Below are 24,607 nucleotides of genomic sequence, written 5' to 3' on the forward strand. Positions count from 1 at the left end.
GATCATGCATTGTTCTTTGGCGCAACGTTGATCGGCAACAATAATGCCCAGGTATAACTAACTCGGGGCGAATACCTAACTCGAAAGTCTAGGTCAGAGGGTCCACCAGATGAAAGTACATTGGTCTAGCCTTGAAGTGAAGAACGTCTATCTCTCGTCTTCCTTTTGGGAATTTCGTCAATGCTAATTTGAATATCGACAGGGCACGGGGATCTTGCTGACAACCCTCCTTCTAAGCTTCAACACTTCCGGAAGTTGCTAAGGAGGGGGATGCGGCCCGCCCACACCTAGAACTGTTGCAGATCGAACCCCCAGACCAGCAGGCCTAGTCTATCCAAGTATCCCGACTGTTGCTAAGAACCTTGTTCGCGGATACATGGTCGCTGTCCCATGGCTTTGGAAACCCTGCACCCGAGTACGCCGGTCTAGTCTCTTCAGGATTAGTGTACAGACAGGCGAAATTTCCCCCCTCCAAAAATGGATTTCATATATTTCAAAGGCAGAAAATCACCTGATCAACTGTTCGGTTCGCGAAAGCCGCCGTTTCATTGTAGTAATTGGTACCGTTTGTGGATATACTAGTGTCTATATTAGTATATATACTAGTGTCTATGTTAGTATATATAAAAAAAATTCACTCGAGTCTGCACCATGGAACCGGCCCCATAGCACACTAGCGAACTCTCCACTTCGATGCCAAATGCTTGAGCACCCGCTGTCCAGGGGATATGTTGTTCAGATCCCCCGCCAGTCATCAGTTGTGGTCTGCCTCTACAGTATCGTACAGTATCGCTGAACTGCAGTTCAGCAATCCAGAATTCGCTGCAAATTCTGGCCTAAAGATGGGCTAACTTCTTGAGCAAAGTCTTAGCCCAGGCCAGTCAGTTGACCTTCACTTGAGGCAAATAGCCTGGAAATGATAAGCTGTCAATGTTACTATGCGCCACCCAAAAAAAAAAAAAAAAAAAAAAAAAAAAAAAAAAAAAGGCCCTGAGCTCTCTGACCTGTGAATGGTTGTTCCAGAGCCGGCTGGGGCTGATTCTGTTCTGACGAACCATGCTTTAGCCAATCATGTGGCTTCTTTTGAGAGGTGTGAAACGCAAGAGTGAAGTACAACAACCGGGGCGATTGAAAATGGGAGACTTGCCAGGGTCGCAGGCTGGAGTGATTTCTTTCTTTCTTTCTTTCTCTCTGTGGATATGATGTCTTTCGGTAATGATGGCCCCTGGCGTGGACCTACTGTGCTTGATTTCGATGTTCTGGATAATGACCAGGTCGATCGCCAGGCTAGCAGAAAGTTCAACAGCGAAAACTGGAGACCTTGAACTATCTTTAGCACAACAGCCTTACTGCCCAGCCAGGCCGTTGATTGCAGTGGCAGGGCTGACGGGACAAGACACACTGGTGCTCATTCTATGACGCTATTGTCAGAACATGCGGCCGAATCGGCATATTTGGAAGAAAATGTTTCCAAGAAATTCCGAGATTAGCATGACTAGCAGGCAGATACGTTGCCATTGATTTCGGCGTCTTGGCCAGCACAGATCTGGAACAATCTTTCCCGCAAGTATCCTTGAACTGGGCCCTGACTAGGTTATGCGAACCCTGCGCCATTTTTGCAGAAAGCAAGGGCTTAAGAATAATATGAGCTTGGTACCGTTGGAACTCCGTACGTACTCGGAATATTCTGGAGGCACACCTGCTCTGGTGATGGGTGATGGGCAATGTCGCTTTGGGGACAACCCACCTGCTCAATCCGACTCTCCAGCAGATGGTCAAATATCTAGACAGTGTCACTAGCTTGCTTGATACTCCGTAGATTGGATGGTTACACACCACGAATTCTTTGCTGACATCTACGCTATCAATCGCACTTAACCGCACGCACTTGAGTTTTGACTCTCCACCTATGTAGTTGAACATGAGTTACCATACGCATCATCGTCCAAGAATGGAGTTCTCATGCTAAAAGCTTACACTTTGCGCTTTTGTCTGGGTTGTAAAAGAGACCAAGGTGCAGTGGCATCGGTGAAGCGAACAGTGGGCCCCTGACTGTAGTAGAAAGTGCTACCGGCGTTTGTTCAACCATTTCTCATTTAAGCTTTCGCAACCCATGCGTGGTACTTTCAGACAACCATCACACGAACTTGATTCGACTAATGTTTCACGGACGGGAGGTACTGTGGTATAGTCACCGCATCTATTGATGCCAACTCGACCCTCATTTGTTCGTGCTGGGAGGACAGTGGATAGTATGATGTACGTTTTTGTGGTGACAACAATATTTCCCCCCACCCTTTCAGCGTTCATTACCGTGGCGCATTGTGGTAGCTGCAATTTCGTAAGGTTAGAAACATTCGACAGTGGTCACTAATTGTGAAAAGTTCCCAGCCTTACAAGGCTCGCATTGTGGGGTTGGGAATCGTACAGTCAAGCATGTCGGACAGTCCGTACAAGCCGAAGGTTGACTGCTGCATACTAATTACACAATTTGATAGATATTTAGAATTTCATATGTTCACATGTATCTTTTGGACGTGCTAAACACGAAGAGAGGCATATACATATCACTGGACCGACGTTGCTGCCGTGCAAGGTAAGGGGCTATCCAGAGCATCGGACCACGCTATCCGGCCATGTTGGTAACGAATCGGAGATATTCTTTCATAGCGAAGTTCCCAATCGTTTGGCTGTACCAGCCGGACGGTGCAGTTGAGATATGGCATTAGGCTTGATTCGAATCTGGAAAAGTATGGGTTTATCAATTGTGCGCTTCGGCGCTTGGTGAATGATCCCTGGGCACGGATTGTGTTCCGACAATTAGACATGTATTTAACTAATCTGAAATACTTGAATGCATCTGGAAGGAGAAGCTGTTGGCCATTTAAGCCCAGGCCAATTCACCAAGAGCAGCCATGCAGGTTGCACCAATCGACAGCACCGGGGACCCAAATGCCATTGTGGCCTGGTTGGTGTAGTAGACGCCGAATCGTGGAAAGCACATGGTGTTGACAGCAAGCTCTGAATCCTATTAGAACGTTCTTGACCATAACAACTACAAGTTGTTTCGTTGTGGTAGGCTGATATTGCAGATTCGTTGGTGCACCTGCCATAGCTGTGCAATCGATGTGATGCAGGGGACCAAAAAACTTGAGCCAACAACACTTGACAAGTTATGAACGCAACCCTGGTATCATAACTTAGATTCTAGATTTCACGCCTCCTGAATTAAGGTGGCAGAGAACGAGCTGTACTGCCTCAATCAAGGCAACAAAACGTGAATGTCCGACGGTGGTTCACAATCCAAAGGCCATTTCTAAATCCATGATGTAATGAATCTATTTCCGTCGACCCATTTCCGACCTTAAATCGCATCCTTAGGGGCTCATCACTGAAGACGTTGTGCCTGGAAGCGCGTCTCAAAAGGTCTTCGTTATCCGGTATGATCGATGAGAGCAGGGGGGCTATTTTCTTCATCTCGATAAATGATCAAGAAACATGGGTACAATGGCAGTCTCAATTCAGTGGTCAATTGCGACTGCTATGTAGTGGCTGACGGCAGCACAGCCTTAGCGCCAACCGTCGTTGAGATCACCCAACTTACATACCCCAGTGGTTGCGGCTTCTTAATTGATCTGAATCACAGCAGTATTCTTATGTTCGAGATAGGAATATCAAAAGTTTTAATGACTTTCAGAAAAATCTGTATGGATTAGAAGCACCTTCAAGACAACTGCAAAATCCGTAGTTGCGCCATCACTTGCGTAGCGGAGGGGAGGGGGTTTCGGAGCCGGTGAAAAAGCAGTCAAAATCATGGGAGCCCATCAGCTTCCAAGAAACAAAATCAAAAGGCGAAAACGCCCAATTGTAGACCCAGAAAGCCTTGGGGCAGGCACCCACGGGCTCCTCACTCGGTTGTCTCGACGAATGAGATTCGAGGTTGAAGCTGTCCCTGTCCCATGTTATGGGGTTCAAAGCCCTGCCTGCCAGAATAGGTCGACCGGGGTGTCGCATGGCTCAAGGGGGGAAGCTGGTCGTCATTCAGGCCGGCCCTCTGTCTACATACTACGGGTCCGTATGGTAGTACATATGTAGTAGCAGTCTGCAGTGTCCTTTGGAGGGGAGGGGGTTACCATTTCCCTCTGATCAACGCTTTCGACCACCCCCTGGTCTTCACAAGCGCTCATTTGCAAGGGTGCGTTTGAACTTAGCCGCATTCACGCGACCTTGCAAAACTCGACTGCGCCTATCGAAGATCAATAGACGACGTGAGAGGCGCTCAAGAACGACTGCACTTCTCGTGTACCAAGTATGGCCAACCACACCTGTTCCGGTTCCACCCCAAGGAAAGTCTATAGTTGGCTACAGCGTTTGAAGTCGTCTAAACTGCTTCATCTCGTCGAGCAGCAAAAGCTCGCCTGAATTTACCGCCGATTCTTGCTCGGATTACGCATGGGTTCGGCTGGACACTACTGCCAGGGATTCAGATCCTTCAGAGAACAATCGCCGACAAAGCCCGCCACTTGTCTTCGAGAGTCCACTCGTTTTTCAGAATCTCAATTGCGTTTCTCCTCCGTGTGTCTACCCTTTCACTGTCGAGATAGATACAGTCTGCATGAGTTGCTTGGAACGAACCAGGTGAGCATTATGGATCCATGCGCAGTGGTTCTGCGAACCATGTGCATCGCGAAGCAAATCAAATCAAGCAAACGAATTACATGCTCATAGTAACAGATACGCTGGCGTACGCTGCCCGAAGTTACGGACATGCTCTTCACTTAATATGTATCTTAATTTTACATGCTGATTTACTGGCGCATTGTGACTGATCTGTTGCAAGTGTCACCTATAAAAAGGCAGTTCGATCGTTGATGGTGCGTGCGATACAGATATTTGGTATGCATTGCAGCGACGTAACACCCCATAGTGGACTTTTCTAACTCAAGTTCAGCTTTGCATACTTTGACAAATTCTTTCATTCATGGGTTCACTTTTCCTGCCTCACAGTATGGGAGCCTATAGCAATAATCGCCAGCGCGCCTCCTCGTTATCCGCCAAGTCTAGCCCAATCAAATTCAGGGCCATGAGTTGATAAACACCCATTACAACACCATAGTAACTGGGGGTTCTTTGCCAGTGCAACCACATAGGACGCAGTCAAACAAAGAATGTTGGAGCCTATTGATCAATCTCCCAAATCTCCGCTCGTCTGTCACTCGGTACCTGTTCGTTTGTATTGTCCTGTGCTGGGTTCTTTACTAGTCTCACTCTAAGACTAGACTAAGCTAAGATACTCGACTCCACCGAACAAGGCAGAGCGAGCTTGCACACACCCCCCCCCCTCCGCTAGTGGTCACACCTCGCATGGGATGACAGTTCCCACACCACTAGAGAAACTTGTCCCTTGTACCCTGTACCATCTTCTCTTCTATCAAGGGTCTCCGGCCGTTGTGGTCGGCCCCTGGTCATGTCCCAGGGACCGCTAAGTAATTGGCATGGATCAGATCAGTTGCCTACCTTTCCTCACACTCGACCATGTGTCTAAGGTCGAAGCCCGTCGGACCCATGAGTACTGCCTCTCATTTATAAGCGTCGATGTTCCTGTCAGTCCACTGTTGAGGCTGAGAAACTCATATGCCTTAGCAGTTCCAGAATTAGGATACAGCTTCTTTTATTTCCCCATCTTGTGGATCGAGCTCACGTCTGACGTCTTACTTGAGACTTTTAAAGCATTGTCATCCCACTATATCAACTAGCGAGGAGAGACACAGAAAGCACTGTATGTGTCCCTGATTTATTTCATCAGATTTATTGCGGTTGTCATTGTTTAAAATGAGCAACGCAAGAGCGAATCCGAATTTCGAGGATAATTATTCACAAACTTCTAGATCACAATACGGCAATCTTTCTTCCGTAACCGATCAACACCACAATCTGTACTTGGTTGAATCTCCCCGGAGTGTGCAGTTTGGCATAGATCGACCGGTCTCCTCGCAAAAGACCCACTCACCGTCTCTTATAAGTCGGGCCTCCCCATGCCCCGCGACCTATCTATCAACTCCTCCGACCCAGTATTATTCAACTTCAACCAACCTACCTCGAGACCATCCAGATCAACACAGGACTGAGCAATACACACTTCATCATACACCTTTACTACGTGTTCATCCAGCTCAAGACGACCCATCACATATTTCAACAAGCTTGCCGCCGACAACCACAACCATGAGGTATATCTACTCATATATCATCGCAACCCCCTTAGCTAAATATCATCTAGTGCTACTGCTGTGCATTTCGACTCGAGATACGATATGGGTTATCCTCGCTCATCACTTACATGGCCCGGGCTTGACCCAAACGTTGATCTACTCGGCCATGACTTGATGAGCCATGCAGGATCGGATGCGAGCATGACACCACCTAGCACATCAAGGTCGGCGACTTCGAGCCCACCTCGCGGAATCCTGACACCGGAGCAGCGCGAGTTGAAGAGACAACGAGACCAAGCTCGCAGAGACTCGAAAACGTCAGTCCGTGCCCGCCGCGCCCTTAGCACCGCATCATACTCTTCGGCATCTCCTCCCATGACAATGGCAGAGTTCTCGACAGCCTCACCTGTACCGATCTACACAACCTCGCCTTCCCATATTTCCCTATTGACAGAGCCTGTGACTACCTTACCCGGCTCGTCGTATATTCCATCGTACTCCACCTCACCTCTTCCGGAACCATCGACCATGTTTTCGTCTCCCTTTCCGACACTGTAAGTTGCTTCTACTATCGAGATTTGAGCTCTCTGCTGATCATAGAAATAGGCCATCGAGCGGGTACATGGGATTGGATTACACCTCAAGCTACTCCCAACATCCGCCGACGCTGATGGGTAGCGGCCGTCCATCATCGTTATCAGAACCTGGCATGTTGTATCCCATGCCACCTGTTTTACCATCAGGCAGTGGTTCGAGTCAGGAGAACGGCCACGTCAGAGTTGTCCAAAGCCGACCCAAGCCACAGTGCTGGGAGCACGGATGTAACGGGCGCCAGTTCTCGACATTCAGCAACCTTCTGAGACATCAACGTGAGAAGTCGGGCCAGGCGGCGAAGGCATCGTGTCCTAATTGTGGTGCAGAGTTCACTAGGACAACCGCAAGGAATGGTCATCTTTTACACGATAAATGCAAGTCGCGACGCAACTCTTAGACGCTGCCCAATCATTCGACAGAACACCAATGACTTGAAAACCTCACGATTCGTTACGATTAAGCGTGTACATTACACTGGGAGCAGGGCTGGATTGGAAAATATAGCGACCAAGGAATGTTTTGGTCCATATCTTGGGCATGGATGATTTTCAGGACTCTACGGACATGGGATTCTTTTCTGGTATATATGGGCCTGCTCTAAAACCCCCCTTTCATTTCGAAGGCGGGAAAAGCATGGGTTTTGTGATTCCGGGGCGGAGAGAGCATATACCCCTTTTCGAGTCGCTCCTCTTCACTTGGACATTGACTTGTTTTATATACAATACACATTCGCTCCATTTCAAACGTTTAGAACAGCATCTTGACCCTACAGCTGTGGATTATACTCGTTGTCTCGCGTTCTTTGCTACAAATTCTTGGCTTACCCAACTCCTCGGGAAATAAGCATTCGTATGAGCTCTGTCCGGAACTTTGGAACCCTAAGCGGGTGATCTGCAAGCACTATCATGCTTGCGACCCGCTACCAGTAGTAGCTTGGGCTGCCAAAAAAAAAAAAACGACGGTCGGACTCGCATTAACCTACACTTGATCATGGCCAGAAACTCAGCACCCAGGTCGTAGGACTTTCTACAGTCAGCAGCACATTACAAACCTGAAGTCTGACGTCGTCCACAACCTTTGCGGTTCCTGTGCATCGTGGTTTCCAGGGAATGCGAAAGGGTAGGGCCGCATCTCCAGTAACCTGCAGGTCTGCATATGCGGACTCTGACACTTGAACGAATCAGGAACTCCAGTAATTACGCATTATGTCACCCCAACGCCAGCCCAGGTCTAATCAGAAACAACATTGGATAGCTCGGCGAACTAGGGCCACAGGTTCAAGGCTCCGCAGGACTGTAGATGGTAGCATCCTCGAAAGGGCACACCAGCTAGCTCCCTCCTTGAGCAACACATTGCTGGTAAACTGCACCCGCATTCGGCTCTCGCTGCGGTTTGCATGCGGTTTGCATGCGAGTGGTAGCCCTGTTGCTATCGCTCTCAATAAGTCTGTCATGGCTGATCTCATCTCAACTTTCTCGCATAGATTCACAGTAACCAGAGAAACTGAACTGTATATACATTGTAGTACTCAATATGCGCCCATTGATCCGGGCCAACGAAGCATTACTAAACAAATGAGTTCTGCTCATCCATACTTGCAAGTACAGCAAATCCTGAACGGGAGTGATATACACAAGGGATCAAATTGTACCATGCACCGACTACAAGTTTCGGTGTTCGGGGTGTGAGCCGAGGACTGATGGCATTAATTTTGGAATGCACACTATGTAGTATTCATGGGCACGAAGTGCATATCTCGAAACATGGCAAGTCCAGGTTTGTACCACGTTGAAGCACACCAACAGATGATGATCGCTGACCTGTCTACCTCGAAATACCATCTTGAGCCTCGTTGTTCCACCCCGTCGCAATAGGGATTTTCGAATGCAGCCGCGAGGCTGATCTTTCGCTGCCGGTGCGAAATTGAACGTTTCCAACCGATGCATCATAGACGTATACCTCCCATCAACAAAATTTGCACAGCCCAAATGCCCCAAAAATAGCCATCTGCCCCAGAGTCCCAGAAGAATGGTAGGGCAGCGTAGATCTCCAGTGGGCACGGCCGCCCAAAGCTTTAAATGCGGGACCACGGGCCCGAACGCTTGTTAGCTACCGTACTAAATTGGAACTTCCTGACAAGCAGAGGGACTAGCACTGCGCTATTTCTCTACAGGGAATATTGCGGGAGGACGCGATGGCACCCAAATCGATTAATCCCAATCCTGGACCCTGTCTATGGAGTTATTGTTTTCTGTAGCGAACCACCCAGTCAGCGATGAAGCAGCCGGCCCCCCGCGCCAGGGAATACCGACATGGGAATAGCATGATGGAGTCACTTGTTCTGGTTCGGCTGGACACCCTGACGGCAAAACGTTTCCCAATCTAAAGACACATGCGGAGACGAATCGTCCCATGATGTTAAAAAAAGAAAAGAAAAAGAAAAAGATGTCTCCGCTTCGCTTGCGAAGTGCTTTCCTCGTGCAGGAATAACTCATCATTGACGCGCTGTCCAGACCCGAACTTACTCCAAGCAATTATGTAACTGCTTTCAGCTCTATCTTATGATTACACTGGGACTCAAGGCAGCAGCACAGCATGACCGCAACCCACTAAGATATCATGTATTCCGGTCGAGGGACTCCATAGTGCTGAAGTTACAGCTTTACGCTGTCAAGCACGAAGATGTCACGGCTGTCGCGGCACATAGCCGGCCGCCGACTGTTCGGGTGCATTCACCGGTGTCAATTCGGCACCGAAGTCAATAACGAGCCTCGTGCGATGAAGACTGCTCGGGTGGCACCCGCAAGTCCATTGAGAATCCGCAGAACGCACGTCTTCTCTTTCAAGCTTGCCCTACTCGGTGGGATGAACAGTTGATCTTGACTGCATCTGAGGCAAAGGCAAACTATTGATTCTTCAACGCCTGAAACGACTGTCCAAGGTACTGCATGGCTTGTGCTCTCGGTGAGTGGATCTTGATTGATGGGCCACTTCACGCAACACAATTCCGATGACTAAATAGACCAGCAGTTGTTGCCTGGCGTCGTCCCGCGCAAACATATCTACATACAGCTCGGGCAGTTAGAGCTATCTGCCAACCTGGGCCGATAGTCGCACTCGTTCGGGGGCATCCTAGAGACCATCACCACGGGCGTAGTATAAACATAGTGTCACCAGCGTCACTACGTCGAAATCGATTAGGAGACAAAACGTATGTTGCTAGGTCACTGCCATGACTCGTGCATCGATGGCTGAGAGATATTAAGAGATCAGAAGAATCCCAAGCTTATGTCATTCTAGCACGCTCCCAAGGAAAACCGGCACAATTAGCCAGTACGCAGTCATCTTGGGGGTATGAATCAGCTCATACACAAGCCGCGCCGACACTTATCCCTGAGCATCCCATCAGCACTACAGTATGGAAGGGCGGAATGATTAAAATCTCCGCCACGTGTGTGACAGTTGGGTGCTTTTAGAAATGCTTTACAACAAACCTCGAGGTTCCTCCAGCTCCGCCTTTTTGGCGCCCTACTACCACTGAAAAACCTGTTATAGTATGCAGATTGAGGCGGTAAAGATAGCTTGGGTAAGATTATGCTGTGCCGCCTGTATTGGTCGTCGCAGCGCTTTGCTTTGACGCTTATTGCTATGTATGCTGCGTCGGCGGCACAGGTCCAAGGCACTTTTCGATGTCTTGTGTTGCCGCAATGTGCCACACCACCTGGTAAAATAATGATGATGTGATCATTTAGACACCTATGAATCTTGCGGCCCCCAAAGCGCCACCGTCGCATGTGCAGCGTTGTGTCCTGACTGGAAATAAATTATGGTGTAGCAAGGCTGACGACTACTTCTTCGAACTTTGTCCGTAGTCTTGTTATGTGACATTGCTTTGTGGTGTTTCTTGGCCGGTCCTCTGGGATGATATCCAGCCGCCCATGCTTAGACAGGCATCTTGCAACAGTCCGGCCTGAAACTATAGGTACCATAGCGACAAACACTTGCCCAATTGTTTAACTAGGCCAAATCGCGTGATGAACAGTTTGTTGTATTCCTTTACAGCAGAGGTGCATACCATAAGCCCGCTATTTTGGGATTTCACGACAGAGGGGCAGGGAAGTCTTCACGTGCGCGCCGCGCCAAGTCTTGATGAATGGCTTGAACTGGACAATTTTCAAAGGCTTGCCGCATAGCTAAAAGTCCCTGAAACGTCTCCAGGAATTGCAGGTCTGTTTGAGCAAATGACGCCTTTGCTTACCCAACACCACTGACTGAAGCAATTTAGCGTGGCCACTATTGACGGGCAGTCAAAGATCCGAATCTGGAGGTGCCACTAGGATGGAAATGCGAACCTTGGCATACGACCCTGCATCATACAGTACTAGTAACAACCTTCTTTCATGATAAGCCTGTGTTCGTGGCTCAACATAGCATGTCGAACAGATTCCCAATGCCTGGGTGCCACGAGGTTGGAATGCATGTGTTGGTTACACGGCTTTTCTGCCATGTAATGCGAACAGTTCTCGAAGGACAGAAATCTTACGCCCCCAATTCTCCAACGGCGCATGGACCAACAACGTCGGAACTTCAATGACCTCTGTACCCCCTTCACAGCTGCAAGGAGTTGCAAGAAATGATTTAGGGCTGATCCATAGTACGGGTCAACATATGTGCAGAAAAGGGCTTTGTATAAACACATAATAGGGACATGCTATCACCCCAAAATCTCACCGGATGGTATCCGAAAATTGTGCCCATGTTGTCGATTGGGGATGGAAAGACGGCTCAGTGCATGATATGCAGTCGATTCGGTATGAGATTAGTCGGTCGCCCTAGAACTTGAACGGAGCAACGGTTTACGATTGGTTCTGAACGCTCGCTAACTATGCATTATTTCCCCTTGAAATCGTGATACCAAAAACATTAAGAAGTCCACCTGATAATTTTAGGATGCAATTGGTCCTGACCGCTCACTGGCCGGAAAGCGAGGACCAGGCTTTGGTGGAGATGATACCAATCGGTCAACGAGAACTTCCGTCTCATTGGTCAACATCAGCGCTCTGCTCTGCTTACCGACTTTGGTAAGCTCAGATCGATCATCATTGATAATTCGATGGTCTTTCGACATTGATTGCAAGTCGAGGCCGTTGTTGTCGCTACATAAATAGCAGCAACAATTAAAATGAAAGTGGTTAGGTTGTCAAAATTCTTAAATAAACTTTCGCGAAGGATGCGTCCCTGGCAGAAACCGTTGTTACTCCCATACGAAAGTCGCAGGCTCGAATCGTCCCAAGTCCTTCTACCATGTATCCACCAGAAGAAAGAAGTAGGGGTCAGGTCGGGTACGATCTACTCTCCTTTTGGAAAGCAGATTGTGGGGCTGTATATTCTCACACCCAATTTCGCGAAACCAAATGAGCCAACCTTGCGTGGTAGTAGCTCGTCAGCCAGATAGACGCCATAGGCGCGAGCTAGACAGCCTGGTAAACAATTCTACTCAACCAGAGACTGTTCGATCTGATCTTGAGTATTCCAACGACTGACCTGGTGAGCATAGTCATTCAACTGGTGGCGATGTTAGATACACACACGCGCGCACACATGCAATCCAGTCAGCCATGTAGCAGATAAGTTGCGGGCATTGTTTTCTGCTATTTGTTCAAGATTACGGAGTAGTAGGGCTGTCGATGCGCCTGCCGGGATCGTACTTGTACCATGTAAACATTCCCCACTTGTGTACAAGTTGCCCCCGCAATTGCTTGTTTTGCTTCACCGTGCCGACCTCGCGAACCTTCATTTACGTCAAACAAGGCAGCTTTCCATGCCTGGTTCCAAAAATAAAGTGACCACAACGTCGGTGCATTTCGGCTAGGTCAAAGAGACCATGGTTCCTTGAAGCCTTGTTCGATATCCGGATCCGATTTCAGCCATAATGACGGAGACGAGATGGAACGCGGGCAAACGACGCGTCTTCCAGTCCGTCTTCCAGACCAGCATCTCGCAGCCCACGCCCTACTCCACCCCTTCAGCACAGCACACTGAGCATGGGCAATCTTTTGGTGGTCCGTTGGCTTGCACACCTCAGAAGTGGACTAGTCCTCAAACGCAGGCATTTCTAGTTTCATCAGATAACTGCTACGCCGATGACCAAACACGATTTGATCGGTCATGGCATACTGTCACTGCACGCATTGCTCTTCCGCCTTCTGTAACAGTCGAGGACTCCTTTGGACCTTTACCGAGCTCCCAAGATGCAGAGGATGAAGAGTTTGATGAGGCCTTGCAGGACGTACTAAAACCAAGCTCTCGTGTGCCATTGGCTGTTCATACTGAGGACATTCTAACGTGGCACACACAGCAGGCGAGACTGCACTTTGTCAGTCATGTATTGCCGTTATTGGCAATATGCGATAGCTACGCAGATCAAACTCAGGTTCTGCTCGGTAGTATGCGAACGCTCGAAGCTGCTCATAGACAATACCTATTCGGTCTATCTACCATCATTCGGGCACTTGACACAACTGATGCAGAGCAAGCTCTCGGAGAGTTTCGCCGCGACTTGCATGCTATTGTCGGAAATTCCATGTCAAAATCGCTTATGTATGCTCTGAGAAGTGTCCTAGGCCAGCTCATGAATGTTGTCCTTGGCATACATAAACAAGCAGGAGATGCGACTTCAACTAAGGGATATGATGCGAGGAGAGAGGTCTCACAACTAGTCGAGTCTCTCGCCAAGATCGGGCTTGCAGGAGAGCGATTTCAAGTGCTGTTCGCTGAGCTACTGGACAACATGATGGCCTGCTACATCTATGAAACCTTTGCAGGGCGATGGGATCTCGACTTGGACAGGAGTGCAAGAACCTCGGCATCGGGACAACCAAATACCCAACCGCATTGCATCAGAGAACTCTCGGCTTGGATCGAGAACAACTATGCTCGGCTTGCAGTTGAAGTTGTTGACCACTTGGACAACGTCCAAGTTGCCTGGGCTGATGTCGAGAAGTGGAAGGAAATTGCTATCGGTCGTTTAGCATCATTGAGAATTAGCGAGCTATTTGACATAGTCAGCAGCTGGCCGTGTAGCGAGGGCGGCATCAATGACCTCCGTTACACTGTTACTACTCCACAGCGTCGACTCCAGCTAACTGATGCCTTCTCTGTCGCCTTAGAGAAGAGACTGCTTCATCCGGGACGTTCCACCCTGGACATTCTACGGACGTATATTGCCATGATCAAGACATTCCAAAGGTTGGACCACTCGAGAGTTTTGCTCGATCGCGTCGCATATTCGCTTCAGCTTTACTTGTGCACACGGGAGGATACCGTGCGTATAATTGTCACAAGTCTGCTAACGAGTCCAAAGCAAGCTGACGAGGAGGCCCGTAAGACAAAGCTTATAGAGCTGGTAGAGCTGATGCACGACCCCAGTCAAAATCACTCAGACCACCAGGACGATGAATGGGATGATCTTTCGTGGGTACCTGCCCCTGTAGATGCCGGATCGAACTACAAGCACCGGAAATCTGAGGACGTCATCGGCACTCTGATCGGTGCTGTAGGCTCACCGGAAATATTCATCAAGGAATTTCAATCCATCATTGGCGAGCATCTTCTTTCAGAGCAAGAAGAGTTCGTGCAAGAGTCTACTGTGCTTGCTCTTTTGAAAAAACGATTTGGAGAGTCATCGTTGCAGGCCTGCGATGTCATGATCAAGGACATCCAAGACTCCAGGAGGTTGAACGACGCCATGTACCGTGGTGCCATGAACGAGCGGGAGAAGATGAAGCTAGAATGGGCCACACGCACGAAAATTCTTTCTCGCCTCTATTGGCCCGATATGGGGGACGAACGCTTCGTTGTGCCTCTAAGCGTGTCAGAAATGCAACGTGCTTACGAAGACCGCTTCGAACATCTCAAGTCATCACGGAAGCTCAAGTGGCTCAATCACGTAGGACAAGCAACCGTGGAACTCGAATTAGAGGATCGTACCATCTCTGAAGAGGTTCGAACGTACGAGGCTGCCATTATCAACACCTTCAGTGAGGATACGGAAAGTGGCATCACCCCTTCATGGACCTTTGACACTTTATGGATGCATCTACAAATAGACGAAGATCTCTTAGCTGCGGGCTTGCAGTTCTGGGTAGACAAGCGGGTTCTACGAAAAACAACAAGCCAAGAATATGTGGTTATCGAGCGCCTCGAGGATGCGGAACAGCACATAGCATCGATCGCAAACCAGTCAGGCGCCACCCAGGAGATTCCACAAGATGCCATACCGACCAGCACTCGGAAGGGTAAGGGTATCAGCGAAAAAGAAAAAGCGCAACGGCAAGTCTACTGGCAATTCATTGTCGGTATGCTTACGAATTCAATGTCTCAAATGCCGCTGGGTCAGATCTCTATGATGATGAAAATGCTCATTGCTGACGGGTTCCCTTGGAGTAATGAGGAGCTGCAGGAGTTTCTAGCAGACAAGGTGACCGAGGGAGAGTTGGAGCTTGCAGGTGGGAGGTATAAACTTGTCAGAAGATAGTCGCCACCATACGTGTGCCCTTTGTACGCATGCGACCAAGTCTCACCTCGGGTCAAAGCCGTTCTCAATCATCTGTGACGGTCGATTGAACCATCGTCTGAAGGGGTGGCGGGCTGATCCAACTGTTATAGCACTGTAGCGTCAGGATTGTGACATTCAATCTTGTCGAAACTCAGCAAAATAACAAATATTACAGAATTAACCTACAACCATACGTACTTCATCACTTGTCAATTTTGGCGACTTGGTCTTGCTCTAAACGACCTACCACATGCAAGTTGCTTCACATTACGACGCCACAGCATTTCAAGCGAGCGCATTGATGTATCTCATACTGAAAAAAAAAAAAAACCCCCCCCCCCCCCCCCAATTTTATGATTAAGTTTATGAGGAATATATTAGTAATAAAAAACTTCGTATTGTCAGAGTTGGAGATGGTATTAATCCACAGATCATGTGCCTCATACTGGAGTCGAACCAGTTACCTCCTCATTACTAGTGAGGCGCTCTACCGGTGAGCCAATGAGGCTCTGCTAACGATGTTTGTGTAAAACCTAATGTAGCTATCAAAATGAGGGTTGTTTAATGAGACAATCTCGGTCATGGTGGAGTACTCGTCAAGGTTTGCACCACAGAGTGTGTCATTCGTCGTCTCGATAGCTCAGTAAAGTGGTCGGCGACGAATCTGTCAACGACTGTTTCGATCTACTTGCTGCTAGATGGCGGCCTCATCTTGTAGAACATCCTCAAGAGGGACACACTGGGCAGCGTGGTCGTCGACGATAGTACCGCTGAGGGAGTACATGTGCCAAACACGGAATCATGACTTTAGCTAGTCTGGTATAGATGGATCTGCTTTGTAGCTTTTTGCGAGAGACTATGGTAAAAATAACACATACTCGTGCTGGCAAGAGGTGTACAGCTGGCGTGAAAATTGACACGATGTTATTAATTCCCATTGTGCCATTTTCAGAGGGACCAGTTAGCATAACTCCTCGTGCTGCTACATTTATCGTGGACCTTCATAGCAGTTTACTGGTACGTAGAGTCACTATACACCATATTTCGCGCGTCCTGCGGCTTTTGCGAAAGTGGGCGAGTTTCGATTATGTCCTTGAACATCTGTTAGCAGTCAAATACCTGCTTACCCATCGTGTACTGTGGGCACTGAAGGAAGCGATTCGTGGTCTCATTACGCAGTTGTGTAGGGATTGAGTTGGGTAGTCTCCTGCGATTGGTGTAGAGGACGTTGGCTGCATCGGTCGAAGGCCGCTGTTTCCTTTCAATACAAGAACGAAATGAAAGGCGTAAGTAGCTTACTTATTTCCAGGACCCTCGGCCATCATGTTGGAGACATTTAAGTTCCTCGAGATCCAGACGGCCTCTTGCTGCTACGTGTACTTGTATAGCATCCATCAAGATATGCGGAAGACACTCATCTACTGTACGCCGAGAACATCGCTTAACCGTGCATAATACTAAATGGCTAAACATTGTTTGTCCTATTCCAAGGGAAGCTGAAGTCGCTGGCACGGTTGTCAACGACATTGCCACTCCAGACTACATGACAGAATAGCAGCGACTTGCTCAGTAGTTGCTTCATTCCCAAAGTGGATTCCGCCTAAACCCGACAACGGCAGGATGACACAGTCCAAGATTTATCTGTTGTGGTAAGTACTGCTTGAGCCCAGGTATAGTAAGTTAATTGATGTCGAGGTTATCTGGACTAGGCGAACATTTTCGGTCATACCGCTTCTGGACAGCACCAGGACAAACACAGAATTCTGAGGGACAGCGTATTCACCTATAGAAAGACTGTCTCTACGGCGCACGGCTTCAACAGTGTAATTTTTGAAACAAGTGAACGACAAATATCATGAAAACTGGTGTCGCCATTTGTAGGCTGCAATCTCGAAAGAGGCCCAAGTCCGTCGTAGAGCCTTGAGTAGGTCGAGATGAAACCCAGAACTGCGTACTACAATTCATTACCCCTCCGGTACCGGTACCTTTTAGGTAGCATTATAATTTTCTAGGTCCAGCCGTCTGCCCATAAGTAACAACCTGGATGGACAAGCCGCGTCGATTGACAACGTCGACTCCGTCTGCAGTGAAGAGATAACCTAGTAGCAAATTAATTGAACTTTGGCTTGGTTTAATGTGCCAATGTCGATATCATATTAGACAATCTCTTCGCCTACTAATTTGACTTTGGGGACGCGAGTTTCGTCGTATTTAATACTTTGATTAAGCTATTCCTAATGCATTATTTAATATAAATGAATGATTTCCGGCCTTGTTGTGATATGGATGCGCGAGGCTTCCTGCGTTATGTTCCTACAGTATTAGCATGGTTGGGTGACCCATCGGATAGGTATCAAGACCCTCTAGCCTACGTAAAGGCCAACTGGGGTAACACGACAACCTTTGATAATACCCGAAAGTCTTCTTGATGAGCGGCAGAAATACTTGAATAGGTGGGCGACGTTGATATGAAGCACGTTTATCAGGTTATATGCTAGAGTCCAGGTTGCCAGGCTTTCTTTGCATGAAGCGGTCTTGTCACGAACTTGCCACCAACAATGACTACTCGATTCTCCGGAAAAACTGCTAGTGTATGTTATCGGTAGTTGATAGGGCCAGTCACTTGTGGGAGAGGCATCGTTGGGGTTCATGTTGATTTCAAATGAGAAATAGTTTGACTGTGAGAGACTTGTCGTTCGAGGTAGGGGGCTCCATTATTCACAGACATGCTTGGTCTGGAGTTTAACAAGCCCAAGCAAAGACGGGATACAGACAAACCTGCCAGCATGGTCCTGCACCCGTCAAATCATTGCCATGTATTGTACTTGTGTGATCTCGGGGGGCGTTATAGCTGTGTCTCTTGTACTAAAGCCTTTGACTTATATCGTATCGGATTTTCTAATTACATCCCGCAAATTTTGCGTATAAGTCTCGAATTTTTTCAATGGAAACTACGCCGCTTTGCCACCCTTCTAATCCTTGCTGCAGGTAGAGAAAAGTCCCGGTGATGAACGTGCAAGTAGAATTTGTTGCCAATACTGAAAATTCCTCTTTGTGCAACGAACAACAGCATGATATACCAATTGAGACTCGGAATACTGCAGGATTCGTTCGTCATCTGCAACGCTATGACGAAAGCGTAAGAGGGATAAGCCCATATTGTGCCTTGTTATCCTTGAGCTGGGTGGATTTGCTCATTCCTCCCTGTCTGCACCACGTCAGCTCTGTTTGCTCATCCGCGTAAGTGATGTGGTACGTATTGCCAGTCGTTGGTTTTGGCAACCATCGTGGCTGGCAACTTTGTTGGTCATCTCCAGTCAAGCACCTAAATTAGTAACCCATTCTCATGGTCAACCACGCACCGTCAACTCATGATAGTCATTGTTGGTGTCTCACACGACTAAACCTCAAAAACTGCGGGTCAAACTAACGTGAGATCAGACTCACTACACCTGGTTTCACCGAACATAGATTCATTAGACCGACTGCCAGTGTTTCGTTGCAGCGTCTCAGAAACTCGATAGAATGTCGGCAACAGATTACGTGTTTTATGCATAAGAAGGTTTAAAATGCTCCTGAATGATTATTGTAGCACATGCGGAGTAAGACAAGACGCTTCTCTGAGGACGACTGTAATACGAGGACAGTGCTGAGACTGGCAAAGCACTGTTGTACGATGATATGCATTCGGCGTCGAAGAACAGAACAAGGCACAACTTTGCGATGACATGCCACGTTTGCGCTGCTCCCAACATCGTATCATAAGGAGTGTGATCCATTCCCAATATCACTCGAGCCAGTTTCAATATCCTTAGGGTGTGTGCTGTACTTTCTGAGGTACTTGGTTCAGAAAGTGACAAGTGACAATCGAATGAGGAATGAATCAACGCTCACGAGACGCCCCCCGAAGTTTCGTGTAGTTTAAGCAGTCTTTCGAGAAAACTTCCCCCCTAAGATCAACCTCCTAACCCGGCCAAAACCAGATAGAGTTGCCACTAAACAAACGGATCAGGACGAGATCAGGACGAGAGAGCCTCACTAACTTTTGCAAGTACTCTTTGATGAACACTTTACTCACCACATCTGAGAGCATCCAAGAAACTTCCCAGCTTGGCCACGCGGGTGTCCCCTGACGATCATCTCGGGGTGGAATCGGTGACTCTTTGCTCAGCTCTACGAGGCCAACTGTACAAGCACTCGGTAACACGCATCTTGATCAGATTTGGTAAAGCCCCGATTATACCGGGGGACTCTACATAGCAAGCGTTCCACTGCCCTGGAACATGATTGTCCCTTTACCTTGCAGACATGTTCCCGTACGTTTGTAGACATGTTCGCATGCCTTTGCCTTGCCTCTCTCGGACTGCCCGTGGCGGGAGCCTGTGGACTGAGCAAAGATTGGCATCCTTAGATAGTAAGCAGAAGTACAGACCAAGATAACCCCCTTTTCATGGTAGGCAAGGCGCTGTGATTGAGATGTATCAACGCGGTAACGCCCTGTCGATGCCCACAGCGTCCAAACCGTGCCATTGGGAGCATTGGCAAATCCTAGTCTACTCCATCGGACTCAATCATGCGCATTGATGATCAGGTACAATGAGTGACTTCCAGTCAATTTGTAGACAATGAAATACACTGCGAATGACTTCTGGTCAACCCTGCTAAATCCTGGAGGGCGATTCTGTTATCCCCACCACGCACGTGTGAAGCTTGTGAGTGGATAAGGCCCCGTTGGTACGCAATCTCCTGAATGGTGTACTTTGTGCTGGATGGCAGCTACTTGCAAAGCCCGAGTCGCACAGAAATCGGTTATGATCGGCGATGAGTGCATGAAGTAGCTGAGGTTGGACGAACAGGCTCTGAGAATGGTACAGTGCAGTAAACTCATCCGCTGACATTGGGCACAGGCTTCACCTCAAAACGGCGGTGAGTTGATGTGGCATGCTGTTCTTCCATTCGCAGAAAGGGAAAGAAGGTGGGAACAGTGTGAATGGAGACAAGGCGCCTTCGATCCTGCGACCACAGCAGATTTGCTCACTTGTCGGACTGCTATTGCACAGGAGTTTTCCGCAGACCCCGGAAACCGCATTAGAGGTGGCGATAATTACCACGTCGAAACCTCTCGCGTCATGTCAATTGTCGAAATGCTTCGGATTGGGCAGCAGCTTCATAACGGTAGGTGGATGTCTAACTTTTCTTAGTCGTCAGCAGCAGCTTTGCAGCTCCGAGCTATCCTAGTTTCAGATGGACCCTGAATGCAAATCGACGACTCATGTCGAGTCTCGAGATTGACAAAGGTGACAAGGTGAGGGGTCAGGATCTATTCCAGCCTTCGTGGTAACGCTCACAGGTTAAATTCGATGCGACGAAGGAATGGCATTTGGGAGCAATCCCCATCATGGACAGGAGAAGGTGCGAAGTCAAACCGGTTTTCTTGACACTACACAACGAAGCACGAGTAAGGCGCCGCTATGCGATAAGGGGCCTCAAGGCATCAGGTACCGCCATTGGACATGGGTGATTAATACGCCAAATTAAGGACAGCTGTGGAGGGGACGTTGGTTTGGTTGAGGTTTGCACAGCCTCTAACCCACTACATTATGATTTGCCGTTTGATTCTTTTGGAGGATCAGATAGAGAAGGTTTTAATTGTTTCCCGTCCGGTTTTGGCTGTGACCCTCTACGATAATCCCGCCGCGGAACACCCTAGGTGATCAAGCCGTCAGCTGGTGAATGCACCGCCCAGAAGTTCCGGTACAAAGAACTGAGTCCATGGCAGGGGTGCATGTCAATGATCCTTGAAGGGACAGCTCGTATACCCTGCCCCCGCCCAATCAATGTGCTTGTTTCACAGCCAATAGGAATAGGGTATCTCGCTGCAGGGACCCCAGCGGCACTAATGCGGCCTGACGTCAGGGCGTAGTTGGCTCAGTCAACGACGACACTCACACACGAGCAGAATGCGCAATTTTTGCATCGTTCAAAGACCAAAAACGACAGCGGACGCCTTCAAAGACAATCAAACCGCCAAATTAGTGGACATCACACTTGGTATCCTCCTCTGGTACCAGGTAAAACGTTGCAACTTTCAAGTATGCCGGACACCGTTTCAACGTGAATCTCAGCTTGAAACGGCAGGTACAGTGACGTTAGTGGGTAGAACAAACTCTACTCTAATGAACTACTTTAGCCGTCTTCGGACCGGTAGTTCTTTCGTCGTCGTTCGTGGTAGTATCAAATAAGTATTGCGCATCATCATTCATTCGGGCTCTCAAGAATGAGTGCCACAGAGATAGGCGTACCCGTGCTGTAGGCTCACCACCACTCGATACTTTGTATTCAACCAACTGAGCTGAAGTCGCCCTCATTGCCTAGAAACTGCGCTATTTGTGTCCCACCTGGAGTAGGTCGAGTGCGACTTGGTACATGTTGATACCGCACGTCCCCAAATACAGCTCTCTCTTACACATGTACACAGCACCCAAGACATGGCAGTCACAGGCGTCGCAGCAGGCATTGTGCGGACAGGTAACAGCAAACTGCAACAAGCTTTCGTTATCATCGGTGGCTGCCAGCCATTTATGCACCCCCGAGTCCAACCCCGGGCGTACATACTATGTATTCCCGGTCGTTAAGAAGACCCTGAAGATCGCGCGCGCAGATGAATCGTAATAACTAAAACGCCGGGATGATCTCTTGGCAACACCATGACAGTTTATGTTGCCCCCCAGCTCGTAACCCACAAGTTGGTGGGCCGGAACAAACAAGCGAATCATCAAAAGTTAACCGTACAAAGTACCCCTTTGCCTAATTGAATTTTTGCGCCGTAACGACGTCATCGGGATTGCTTGTGACCGGCCGTGTCGTCATTGTAGTCGGGCTGTGTCCCATCCATCGACGGAGAGATATGAACGACTCCAAATGATCTCTATTTTACAAGGTACGGAGTACCGTTAGCACAGTTGTTCTAAATCCTCCCTGTGAATAAGCTTTTGTCATGTTCGAAATCAGTCACGCTTTCAGGAAGACAGGTCTGACTACGAATCCTTGACAGCTTCAGCGGTTGTTTCTTTATATATCTCCACCGGCTTTACCGTACGAGGAAGGGATTTTCTACCTCGTTACCATAGTATGTAGACCCGGTAGGACTATGCCAACGCCCCACCCCACTCCGCCGGAAGCTATACTATCTCGCCGCGGTGTAAGTTATTTCGCGTCATAGCAATACTCAATAATGAATCGAAAACCGGCTCGCTACGTATGTAGCTACTGCATACGCCAAAGCCCAGCCATTCAACGCACAATTAGACATCCTAGTGACTGATTGGAGGGGGGGGGAAGTCGCGCAACAAGCCCAAGCATGTCCCGTAATGAATGATCTATGTGACGACGGAAACCAACACTGCCACCTCCGTTGCATATCTGATCATCTCGTTGCCAATCAATCTGGCGTGACGCCCTGGTAGACCATAGCGATCTTCAACTTATCGAGATGGGCATCACGTGCCGAACATGGAACGGTGATCTCTCTCAAGGTTCGGTCTCACATGCGTAACCGTTTGAGCCTTGGCCCGTAGCTCGTAAGGCATCCCTTATTATATCCTCCCGAAATCTGTAGCATAGCCATTGCATAGCACCTTCGAGATGCATGACCGAAGCACTTCTAATAGTCGTAGCTGAGCTCGAGTCAAATAGTTCGATCCGTCAGACCAATGACTAAAAACAGAAAGAGATCACAAAGCCGATGGTATTGACGACGACTAATAAAAAGAGCCGTTTTCGCCTCTTGGGTATCACATGAGTAGTGTACCAAGTATTTTAACGACGGACAGAAGCCTTCTGCTTGCACTGCCAACCCCGATCTAGGAAGGGATCGCGCCTCACCCGCTTCAATTAGCTCAAAATCTCGCAGACTTAGCAACCTTGATTGCCCAACACAAAAAGAAAAATAAATAATAAATAAAATCAATATGTGTCTACCTGTCTACTCAAAAGAACGATAGCTTTGATTGGAACAGGCGTCACAACGCCCCAGCTCGCTGCAAGCCCCCCCTTCCCCCCTCAAACTTGAAACACGCTTTTCTCTAGCGATCCCAGTCTGCGGGGGCGCCGGCCGGCGTGACAGTCGAAGTGGGGACCCTCCGCACGCCGATCATTCCCGTCCTGATTCCGTAAAGAAATATCATTGGGGGAGAGAGGGTTGGACCGTTACGACTGTTACTGCTGCTTACTGGATAAACCAAAAGTTTGCGGTAGCTGGGCGGCCGATAGGGCAGCACACTTGTCCGGCTCTCGCTCTGTGGCGGAATCTGCTGCTACCGTATCGCAGTGTAGTGATAGACAATTATCAAGAGCGGTATCCCTCTCCTAGTTACTACTACAACAGGTTCAAGTGCTATAGCGCGAAGTCCCATGCAAGATGAGGTTCGGTTCGAAGCCGACCCCATCTTCGGGTAGGGATTTCCATGTCGATCTCATGTATGAACCCCAAGCTTGAACATCAAGCACCAGAGAAGCGTTGCGATCGACAAATTTGCACATTGGGGCCGGGTATGATTGGGTTGTGTGATTGGTTCATTGTTCTCTTCAATTAGATTACATGGCAATAGCGAGTGTAAACTTTCCATCACGCGACGACCCTCTCTCAGGCTCTCCGTGACCAAAAAGACTGCTTTGCCGTTCCCGGGGTATATGCATCATATAGTTATTGTACAAGACCGTCAATCCCTTTCTCTATAGCAGTGCAGACGGTTGCTGCCGACAGAGCATCCAAACAAATGCACAAATCGGTCGTCGATCTTCACCAGCGCCGAGGCTGTTCATGTTTCCCTAATATCCCAATGTGATCCTGTAACGCCAGATGAGGGGTATCTCAGCACACAACTGTAGTTCCTCGGAATGTGAAATCCAGAACCGATGTCCAGTAGCGAGAGACGTGAAGTGTATGTCCCAGCAGACCGCCTCTCGCCCAATCTATAAGCGCCAACGCTGTCCTAGCGCTGCGAAAAACATCCCAAAGAATCAACTCCAGAGCAATGGCGTAGCATAGCCGCTGTAATCCCGTTTTCTTCCTCGAAATTGACAGCAGCCACCAATCGGTTCGATCTCCCTTGCCTCCCAAAATCGGAAAATCGTAAATGCTTGCCCCCACCCCCTCCCTTATTCTCTATGCATTCATTGCCAACTGCGCAAAACCATCCAAGTACTGATGCAAGAATTGTCGCTCAAAACCATGGTATTTCGC

The 24,607-nt window shown here is 48.6% G+C and overlaps 4 protein-coding genes and 1 non-coding gene across 5 annotated transcripts; 3 read left to right on the forward strand and 2 right to left on the reverse strand.

Moving 5' to 3' along the window:
• Positions 1–1,223: 1,223 nt before the first annotated feature.
• On the reverse strand, positions 1,224–2,467 carry BKA67DRAFT_43472 (uncharacterized protein). The gene is made up of 2 exons (XM_046096878.1): positions 1,978–2,467; positions 1,224–1,907 (listed from the first exon to the last, which is right to left on the reverse strand). Exons 1-2 carry the CDS (start codon positions 2,087–2,089, stop codon positions 1,414–1,416), a joined length of 606 nt encoding a protein of 201 aa, XP_045964329.1. The 5' UTR covers positions 2,090–2,467; the 3' UTR covers positions 1,224–1,413.
• A 3,758-nt stretch (positions 2,468–6,225) lies between these two features.
• Positions 6,226–7,203, forward strand: BKA67DRAFT_653399 (uncharacterized protein; the record flags this gene model as incomplete). Its single annotated transcript, XM_046106360.1, has 3 exons — positions 6,226–6,230; positions 6,281–6,766; positions 6,819–7,203. 3 exons carry the CDS (start codon positions 6,226–6,228, stop codon positions 7,201–7,203), a joined length of 876 nt encoding a protein of 291 aa, XP_045964330.1.
• Positions 7,204–9,488: 2,285 nt separating this feature from the next.
• BKA67DRAFT_530315 (uncharacterized protein) lies at positions 9,489–10,550 on the forward strand (the record flags this gene model as incomplete). The annotated part of the gene is made up of 5 exons (XM_046099224.1): positions 9,489–9,666; positions 9,837–10,017; positions 10,075–10,257; positions 10,362–10,392; positions 10,431–10,550. 5 exons carry the CDS (start codon positions 9,489–9,491, stop codon positions 10,548–10,550), a joined length of 693 nt encoding a protein of 230 aa, XP_045964331.1.
• Positions 10,551–12,497: 1,947 nt separating this feature from the next.
• On the forward strand, positions 12,498–15,573 carry BKA67DRAFT_547233 (Cullin family protein). Its single transcript, XM_046101438.1, has one exon. The coding sequence runs from the start codon at positions 12,739–12,741 to the stop codon at positions 15,340–15,342; it is 2,604 nt and encodes an 867-aa protein (XP_045964332.1). The 5' UTR covers positions 12,498–12,738; the 3' UTR covers positions 15,343–15,573.
• Positions 15,574–15,799: 226 nt separating this feature from the next.
• On the reverse strand, positions 15,800–15,871 carry BKA67DRAFT_t33. Its single transcript has one exon. It is a non-coding gene; the product is annotated as a tRNA-Thr (tRNA).
• Between the last annotated feature and the right edge of the window lie 8,736 nt (positions 15,872–24,607).

The sequence above is a fragment of the Truncatella angustata genome (assembly GCF_020726525.1).
Source record: "Truncatella angustata strain MPI-SDFR-AT-0073 chromosome Unknown BKA67scaffold_1, whole genome shotgun sequence".
Classification (NCBI taxonomy): domain Eukaryota; kingdom Fungi; phylum Ascomycota; class Sordariomycetes; order Amphisphaeriales; family Sporocadaceae; genus Truncatella; species Truncatella angustata.